A 9,732-nucleotide genomic window follows, 5' to 3' on the forward strand; every position below is an offset into this window, starting at 1 on the left:
CATGACCACTACTGACGTCACAGGTCCGCCCATTGCAGTTGGCAGCACTCCTATAAATAGAGCCTTCATGTCTTTGATGATTGACAGTTTATCATCCAATCATGTGCCACCTCCTGACCCACATTTAAGAACACGTTGAGCTATTGGCTCTTTTCTGACCAATCAGTGTGCACGAATCGCAGAGCTTTTCGACGTGCCTGATCCGCCTTCATGACTGACAGCTCTTTAGTCCAATGGATGGGCAGAGCTGCTATATCCTCTAGTCACTATTGGCTGACATGTTTCATAGTCCCCGCCTCTTGCTCTTAGATGGCGGAGACTCCATATAAATAATCTACCTGACAGGAGACGGCTGAAGTGAGGTACGTCGCTGGACAGCGGCAGCGGAGCCCCTTTGTGTCGGTGTTACCTCGGTAAGGCGTGCTCCGCTGGCCGCACAGTGTGCGGGAGACGGTGTGTGTCAGCGCCGCTGCTGGCGGGGCCCCGTGTGACGTGTAACAGTGGCGGGGCCTGTGACTGACCTGTGTGACCGCGTAGTACGCGGTACGTGGCCCGGCCTGTATCTCTGGGCCCGGGGAGGAGGATCCGAGACCGACGTTACTAGCCGCACCGTCTGACTGACGGCGGCCCGACACCTGCCGGGTGTGCGTTTCACTGACGGGGGCCTGAGGGGCGGCGCGGGGCCCAGTGTCACTGACGGGGGGCCTGAGGGGCGGCGCGGGGGCCCAGTGTCACTGACGGGGGGGCCTGAGGGGCGGCGCGGGGGCCCAGTGTCACTGACGGGGGGGCCTGAGGGGCGGCGCGGGGGCCCAGTGTCACTGACGGGGGGGGGGTGCCTGAGGGGCGGCGCGGGGGCCCAGGGGCCTGAGGGGCGGGGGGGGGGGCCTGAGGGGCGGCGCGGGGGCCCAGTGTCACTGACGGGGGGGGGCCTGAGGGGCGGCGCGGGGGCCCAGTGTCACTGACGGGGGGGCCCAGTGTCACTGAGGGGCGGCGCGGGGGCCCAGTGTCACTGACGGGGGGGGGGTGGGGGTCCTGAGGGGCGGCACGGGGGCCCAGTGTCACTGACGGGGGGGGGGGGGGTCCTGAGGGCCGGCACGGGGGCCCAGTGTCACTGACGGGGGGGCCTGAGGGGCGGCGCGGGGGCCCAGTGTCACTGACGGGGGGGGGGGGGGGGGCCTGAGGGGCGGCGCGGGGGCCCAGGGGCCTGAGGGGCGGCGCGGGGGCCCAGTGTCACTGACGGGGGGGGGCCTGAGGGGCGGCGCGGGGGCCCAGTGTCACTGACGGGGGGGCCCAGTGTCACTGAGGGGCGGCGCGGGGGCCCAGTGTCACTGACGGGGGGGGGGTGGGGGTCCTGAGGGGCGGCACGGGGGCCCAGTGTCACTGACGGGGGGGGGGGGGGGGTCCTGAGGGGCGGCACGGGGGCCCAGTGTCACTGACGGGGGGGGGGGGGGCGGGGGCCCAGTGTCACTGACGGGGGGGGGGGGGGGGGCGGGGGCCCAGTGTCACTGACGGGGGGGCCCAGTGTCACTGAGGGGCGGGCCTGAGGGGCGGCGCGGGGGCCCAGTGTCACTGACCGGGGGGGGGGGGGGGTCCTGAGGGCCAGCACGGGGGCCCAGTGTCACTGACGGGGGGGGGGGGGGTCCTGAGGGGCGGCACGGGGGCCCAGTGTCACTGACGGGGGGGGGGGGGGTCCTGAGGGCCGGCACGGGGGCCCAGTGTCACTGACGGGGGGGGGGGGGGGTCCTGAGGGGCGGCACGGGGGCCCAGTGTCACTGACGGGGGGGGGGGTCCTGAGGGGCGGCACGGGGGCCCAGTGTCACTGACGGGGGGGGGGGGGTCCTGAGGGGCGGCACGGGGGCCCAGTGTCACTGACGGGGGGGGGGGCGGGGGCCCAGTGTCACTGACGGGGGCCCAGTGTCACTGACGGGGGGGGGGGGGGGGCGGGGGCCCAGTGTCACTGACGGGGGGGGGGGCGGGGGCCCAGTGTCACTGACGGGGGGGGGGGGGGGGGCGGGGGCCCAGTGTCACTGACGGGGGGGGGGGGCAGAGGGCACTCGCTATATACTCTGGGTGCAGTGGGCACTTACTATATACCCTGGCTCTGGGTGCACCCTACAGTCTGGCAGTGGGAACTTGCTATATACCCTGGCACTGGGTGCACTCTACAGCCTGGCAGTGGGCACTTGCTATATACCCTGGCACTGGGTACACCCTATAGCTTGGCAGTGAGTACTTGCTCTATACTCTGGTACTAGGTGCGCTCTACAGTCTGGCAGTGGGAACTTGCTATAAACCTTGGCACTGGGTGCACCCTACAGACTGGCAGCGGGCACAGGATGCACCTGGACGCGCTCTGCTCTGCAGGAGGCAGATCTGTCTCGTATCTGTTTTGCTTGCATTTGACTTTCTGTAGCCAGATCCTTCTGTGCCCCTGGCATGTTGTGTAGAGCGTCCCACCCATGTGTTTTGGAGTCTGCTTTGGGCGTATTCCAGTTGGCTCTGTATAATTTGACGTGTTTTTTTTTTTTTTTTTTTTTTTAAATACCTCTCGTGCTCTTTATTCTCCACCCCACCCTGCTGATCCAAGCAAATGTTTAAAGGTCGCCTTATAACGTCTCCTAGATTGTGATATGGCGGAGGGAAAGAAGACCTGGAGCCCAGGGGCTTTATGAGGCGGAGGGAGAGGAGACCTTGGGGCTGTACAAGGGGAGGGAGAGGAGACCTGGAGCCATGGGGCTGTACTGTTATCAAACAGGATCTAGCAGAGTCGGGAGTGTTCAGACTTCTCACCACTAGGCCCGACTCTACACTGTACCTTATCTGCAGAGGAGGTCGGGGAGGAAAATCCCGGTGATGGCCATAGGTCATGTCCTGCTGCTCGGTCAAATCCTGCATCTCCTAATTCAACCTGTAAACACCTAGAAGGACGCAGCCCCGCTCTCTGAGACCTGAGTAAATATTGATTCTGGGAGCTGAGAAATGAAATCTGGTGTGAGCCTCAATAGGGTGTAGAGAGCCAAGTTAGGGGGAACTGGACGGCTGCCCTAAATTGCCACCGTGATGGTACAGCACCCCAGTCCTACATTATAGCAAGCCCCATCTTTGCTGCTTGGTAATCTAATATATAAAGCTCAAAGTGTGTGTGTATGTCCGAGATAGGCATCCGCACCGTCGCAGCTACAGCCACAAAATTTGGCACAGTCGCACGTCTGGACCCCGAGAGCGTCCTAAGCTATGCTGTGAGGCGAAATTTTAACCCCGTGCGGTCCAATTCACCAAACAATTTTGCCCCTATCTACATACTGGGGGGAAAAGTGTGTGCGCGTCAAGCCCCGCCCCTCATTATGATGTCACAATGCCCCTATTTGCATACTGGGGAAGCAGTGTGTGCGTGTCAAGCCCCGCCCCTCATTATGATGTCACAATGGTTGCCATGGCGACACTGATGTCATCAAAGGTTGCAAGCCCTGCCGACGCTCATTATGATGTCATAATGGTTGACTATGGATTGGAGGATGTGTGATGGGTATATGGGCACGGGAATATGAGATGGCGGATATGTATATGGGCACGGGACTATGGGATGGAGGATATGTATGATGGGCATATGGGCACGGGACTATGAGATGAAGGATGTGTGATGGGTATATGGGCACTCGACTATGGGATGTCGAATATGTATGATGGGTATATGGGCATGGGACTATGGTATGGAGGATGTGTGATGGGTATATGGGCACTCGACTATGGGATGGAGGATATGTATGATGGATATATGGGCACGGGACTATGGGATGGAGGATAATTATAATTTTCTATAACTAACCACAGTTAGTTACTATGCCCGGGCAGCGCCGGGCTCTTCAGCTAGTTGTAAAACTCTGCACCGTGTGAGTTAGTGGTCACTGGTTTCTCACCAGACTGATCCTCCCTCTCATTAAAGGGAGTCCGTCACCCCTTTTTTGAGATCATATAATATCATTCAATTGTGTGTCACATAAGGATTCTCTTAGTACTTTTGCTTCCCCCTGAAAATGCACCTTTCATGCATAAATACCTTGTTTATATCAGTTCAGATGTAGGTAAACTGCTGCGGTCCGCTGGGCGGGGCTTATTCACCTGCTCTCCCCCCCCCCCCCCCCCCCCTCCTCACTGTCTTGCTCTATGCATTTCTTGTGTAGAGCAAGACGGGGGGGGGGGGGGGGGAAAGCATTTGAATAAGCCCGCCCACCAGACCGTGACAGTTTACATACCTTTTACATATCGGTTCAGATGTATTTATGCATGAAAGGTGCAGGGTCAGGGGGAAGCAAAAGTACTAAGAGAATCCTTATGTGACACACAATTGAATGATATCATTATATGATATCTCAAAAAAGGGGTGACAGATTCCGTTTAAGGGCAGTTTCACACGTCCAGATAATTCCGGTACCGGAGCTGTCCGTGTGGATACGTAGGCTATCCGTGTGTCCGTGTCCATGTATTGGAAAAATTTGTTTCAGTGTTAACCCTTTGACTTTTAAACGCACACGGACAGCATCCGTGTGCGGTACGTGTTTACACGGACCCATTGACTTGTATGGGTCCGTGTGATCTGTGCTGTTGCACAAAAACTGACATGTCAGCGTGTTTTGCACACGGACACACGGTCGGTAAAAACATGCTGACATCTGCATACACATTCATTAGAATTTGTCTACGTGTGTCAAGTGTCCGGTATGTGAGAAAACTGTCACTACACGTACCGGAGACGCTGACGTGTGAAACTGCCCTAAGTGGAACTCTGACCACTGTACTTGTGAGAAATCAAATCCCGCTTGGGTTTTCGTTACTAGTCTTGTGACTGCTACCACGTGGGACTGTACAGGTGCGACTTCTAAAGGAGTGAGGGGGGAAAACTAATCTGTTATTTCTTTCCATTTTAGGTGTAACCAAAATCTTCAGTGTTTCTCCCTCTGCCATTTTGACACCATCTTTGCTGATCTCGAAGCGCACGACAGATATGCAGCTTGAAATCCAGGTAGCCCTGAATTTTATCATTTCTTATTTGTATAACAAGCTGCCCCGGCGACGAGTCAACATCTTCGGTGAAGAACTTGAAAGACTCCTGAAGAAGAAATATGAAGGTCATTGGTATCCGGACAAACCGTACAAGGGATCGGGGTACAGGTGCATACACGTCGGAGAAAAGGTGGAGCCGGTCATAGAGCAAGCGGCCAACGAAAGCGGGCTGGACATCGAAGACATCCGCAGGAACCTTCCCCAAGACTTAAATGTGTGGATCGATCCCTCGGAGGTGTCCTACCAGATCGGGGAGAAGGGACAAGTCAAAGTTCTCTACGTTGACGACAACAATGAGAACGGAGCAGAGCTTGATAAGGAAATTAAGAACAGTTTTAATCCTGAGGCCCAGGCATTTATGCCCATCACTGACCAAGCGTCGCCCGTCTCCAGCTCGCCGTCGCCCCCTTTTGGTGACTCTGCTGCTGTAAGCCCAACCTTTGTGCCCAGGGCAACTCAGCCTTTAACCTTCACAACTGCCACTTTTGCTGCCACCAAGTTCGGATCAACTAAAATGAAGACCAATGCCCGTAACAACCTGGCACGCTCCTCCCCGACACAGTTCGGACTTGGCGTTAATAACTTGATAAAGCAGAGCGCCATGTCCTCGTCCATGCATTCTGTGTACAGCCTTGGCCTTACCAACCTCCCGCAGAAAACCTCTGCCCTCTCCCCCAATGCAAAGGAATTTATCTTCCCCAGTGACCAAGGACGGTCCAGCATAAACTGCGACAGCGGCCTGAGCCTCGGCGCACTGCCGTACAGCAGCACGCTTGACATGTTTGCCGCGTATGGTGGTCTCCATGACAAATCGCTGGTGGAGGGATTGAGTTTCAGCCTGAGTAGCGTGCAGTATACTAACCAGCAATTCCAGCCGGTTATGGCTATCTAACCAGGGCCGGGAGGACTGCTTCTATATCCAAAGTATTGTACAAGCTGCATGAACCCAATGTGAGTTTTTGTTTTTTTGTTTTTGTTTTTTTTTCTTCAGCTTGTAACCCTTGTACCTTCAAGGCTGGTTGCAGAAGCACATAATTACTTTTTTTTTATTACACTTTTTTCTAAGTAAACTTTAACTTTATGTTCACTACATGGTTTTTTTTTTTTTTTTGTTTTTTTTTTTTTATTTTTTTATTTTAAGGAATATTGCCTCTTACAGTATTTAGAAGCTAATTATTTTTTCTTAGGCGTTAAAATTACTTTCTTTTTTTTTTTTTAAATGATAATATGGGTATGTATAACTTATGCATACGCAGCTCGGAATAAATCCCCGCTCATCCACCTGCCTGAAAGGTGGAAGCGGTGCGGTGTTAAAAATAAATAAAAATATATATATATATATATATATATATATATATATTCATATTCTAAATGTATAAAGGGGAAACGAGTTTTTTTTTTTTTTTCCAGCTGTTTGTGTTTTATATCTAAATATATTTACATGACACATTTCAAGATTTCTACGGATCTGTGATTCCTTCAGCAGCTTTATGTAGATTTTTTTTTTTTAATTTCTGAAATATTGTGAAAGTCTTCGACACCAGTTCGAAAGCAAAAATATTTATTCCTCGCCGTACCTTATAATATAGAGGGATACCTGTAATTTCAGAGTTGTATTTTCTGTTACAAAATTCAGATTTTTGCTATATAAGATGGAAGAGATGTAATTGTAATTTTTGTATCTAAATTGTGCAATACTTGATAAAAAAAAAAGAAATGTTAAAGTATATGAAGTCAGTGTCTTACATGTTAAGAGCTGAAATAGTTTATATTTAGTTTGTATTAAAATTATTTTAAATTAAAGTAATCTTCATTTTGGTACTGAACCGCATCTGCGTCACTTATTTTATCGTGCTTTCCCCCCTCTCTCGTGCGGTTTGTGCAGGGAGGGTAGGAACACAAAGAAAGGGCTCTGGGTGGATTTTTGCATCCATTCATTTTTACAGACCGGTGGGTCAGCACTCTTCTCTCTTGCTGCCTCTATACAGGATTAATGGTGCACTCAATAAAACTGCTGATTACACTTCTAAAATGAAGGTTTATTTTAGGATTACAGGGGTTGTGCAGAATATTCAACATATCAGAAAAGTCTACAATATTTACCAATATCTTACACCTAATGTGAGAGCAGCCATATTCATGAGCACTGTATAACCCCACCACTGATGAACAGTTTTCACAGGTCTGCGTTAAAAACTTCTGTGAAGCACTTGGGGGCTCAAAGTGCTCACCACACATCTAGATAAGTTCCTTGGGTGGTCTAGTTTCCAAAATGGGGTCACTTGTGGGGGGTTTCACTGTTTAGGTTCATCAGAGGCTCTGCAAACGTAACATGACGCCGCAGACCATTCCATCAAGTCAGTATTTCAAAACGTCACTACTTCCCTTCCGAGCCCTGACGTGTGCCCAAACAGTGGTCCGTCCCCCCCCCCCCCCCCCCATATGGGGTACCAGCGTACTCAGGACAAACTGAACAACTTCTTTAGGGGTCCAATTTATCCTGTTACCCTTGTGGAAATAAAAAATAGCGGGCTGAAAAATCATTTGAGGGGAAAAAAAATATTTTTTATTTTCATGGCTCTGCGTTATAAACTTCTGTGAAACACTTGGGGGTTCAAAGTGCTCACCACACATCTAGATAAGTTCCTTGGGGGGGTCTAGTTTCCAAAATGGTGTCACTTGTGAGGGAGCTGCAATGTTTAGGCACATCAGGGGCTCTCAAAACACGACATGGTGTCTGCTAACGATTGGAGTTAATTTTCCATTCAAAGTCAAATGGCGCTCCTTCCCTTCCGGGCCCTGCCGTGCGCCCAGACAGTGGTTTATAACCACATATGAGGTATCGGTGTACTCAGGAGAAATTGACCAACAAATTTTAGGGTCCATTTTCTCCTCTTGCCCATCTGAAAATGAAAAAATTAATGCAAAAAGAAAATTTTTGTTGGAAAAATTAAAATGTCCATTTTTCTTCTTTCCACATTGTTTTAGCTACTGTGAAGCACATGAAGGGTTAATTTTCTTGAATGTAGTTTTGAGTAGCTTGAGGGGTGCAGTTTTTAGAATGGTGTCACTTTTGGGTATTTTCTGACATATAGACCCCTCAAAGTGACTTCAAATGTGAGGTGGTCCCTAAAAAAAAAAAAGATTTTTTTTTTTTTTTCTAAAAATGAGAGCGCTGGTCAACTTTTAACCCTTATAACTTCCACACAAAAAAAATTGTTTCCAAATTGTACTGATGTAAAGTAGACATGTGGGAAACAGGGCTGTGGAGTCGGAGTCGGTGCTCATTTTGGTGGAGTCTGAGTTGGAGTCGGTATAAAATGGACCGACTCCTAAAAAAAATAATAAATTGGGTACAGTAATTCAATGCAGGATGTGCTGAATATTTTTTCATAGGAGTTTGGGAAAGTTATGAAATGTCCTATAAATGGCTGTTATATTCCTGATCTAAGGCTACATTCACACACAGCATTTTTCCTGTGTTTTTTGAGGATACGTTTTTCAGCTGCAAAAGCAGATCAGCTTTTTTAAAAAACTGCATCACCTGAAAGGTTTTTGAGCTCATAGATAATGTTTTCAATAGCAAAAGCAGATTAGAAATCTGCTCTCTATCCATTTATCCATATCTGTCTATCCATATCGTATCTGTACCAAAAAGAATGAAAAACGGGTAGTACACCAATATATATTCTGTTCTATCTAAATATCTTGATTATTGGATCATAAAAATGATTAAATGTCTGAGGTTCACATTGTACTACAATAAATTTTTCACTTAAATATAAGCAATATGTGTGGGAGTCGGAGTCGGTGTAAGGGAAATTGAGGAGTCGGAGTCGCAGGTTTGGCTTACCGACTCCACAGCCCTGGTGGGAAATGTTATTTAGTAACTATTTTGTGTCACATAACTCTGGTTTAACGGAATAAAAATTCAAAATGTGAAAATTGCAAAATTTTCAAACTTTTTGCCAAATTTCCAATTTTTTCACAAATAAACGCAAAAATTATTTACCTAAATTTACCATTAACATGAAGCCCAATATGTGACAAAAATTCTCAATCACTAGGATGCGTTGAAGTGTTCCTGAGTTACCTCATAAAGGGACTCTGGTCAGAATTGCAAAAAATGGCCAGGTCATAAATGTCAAAATAGGCTGGGTCATGAAGGGGTTAAACCTGAAATGTCTGGACCTGGTTGGCCTTTATCTGCACTCACCTTTCTGGCTTCTAGGGAGTGATTCAGAAACGCTTCAGGTACATTGTGCATTTAATATGGTCTTTTATTATATTTAGAAGGCCGCAATGGCACAGCGAGTATAAAGAAGAAAAAAAAAAACCAGAGTAGGGCTGCCCCATATGAGACTGGCGGGGTAGCTCAAATTATCCATTTTTGCTAAATTGCTCATTTTGAAATGGTTAGAAATTAGTATGTGCATATGCACTTTACATATTGCGTTCTGACCACAAGCAGTGCTGGCTTCTTTCCTTTTTTTTTTTTTTTTTTTTAATGCAGTATTATAGTAGTTATACTCTTGTACATAGGGGGCAGTATTATAGTAGTTATATGCTTAGGCTGGTTTCACATTAGCGCTTTTTAAGCGCATGGCCGGGGGTAGCTCCGCCCCCGAGCCGGCTCTCTGCCCAGCGTGCCCGCCCCTTGCTTGTAGCGCC

The 9,732-nt window shown here is 49.6% G+C and overlaps 1 protein-coding gene across 1 annotated transcript; it reads left to right on the top strand.

Moving 5' to 3' along the window:
* The first annotated feature begins 278 nt into the window (after positions 1 to 278).
* On the top strand, positions 279 to 6,887 carry TOB1 (transducer of ERBB2, 1). Its single transcript, XM_073579823.1, has 2 exons — positions 279 to 413; positions 4,926 to 6,887. Exon 2 carries the CDS (start codon positions 5,003 to 5,005, stop codon positions 5,951 to 5,953), a length of 951 nt encoding a protein of 316 aa, XP_073435924.1. The 5' UTR covers positions 279 to 413; positions 4,926 to 5,002; the 3' UTR covers positions 5,954 to 6,887.
* Positions 6,888 to 9,732: the final 2,845 nt, after the last annotated feature.

The sequence above is a fragment of the Dendrobates tinctorius genome, unplaced genomic scaffold, assembly GCF_039654945.1.
Source record: "Dendrobates tinctorius isolate UK_male_01 unplaced genomic scaffold, ASM3965494v1 ptg000063l, whole genome shotgun sequence".
NCBI classification, from domain to species: Eukaryota; Metazoa; Chordata; class Amphibia; order Anura; family Dendrobatidae; genus Dendrobates; species Dendrobates tinctorius.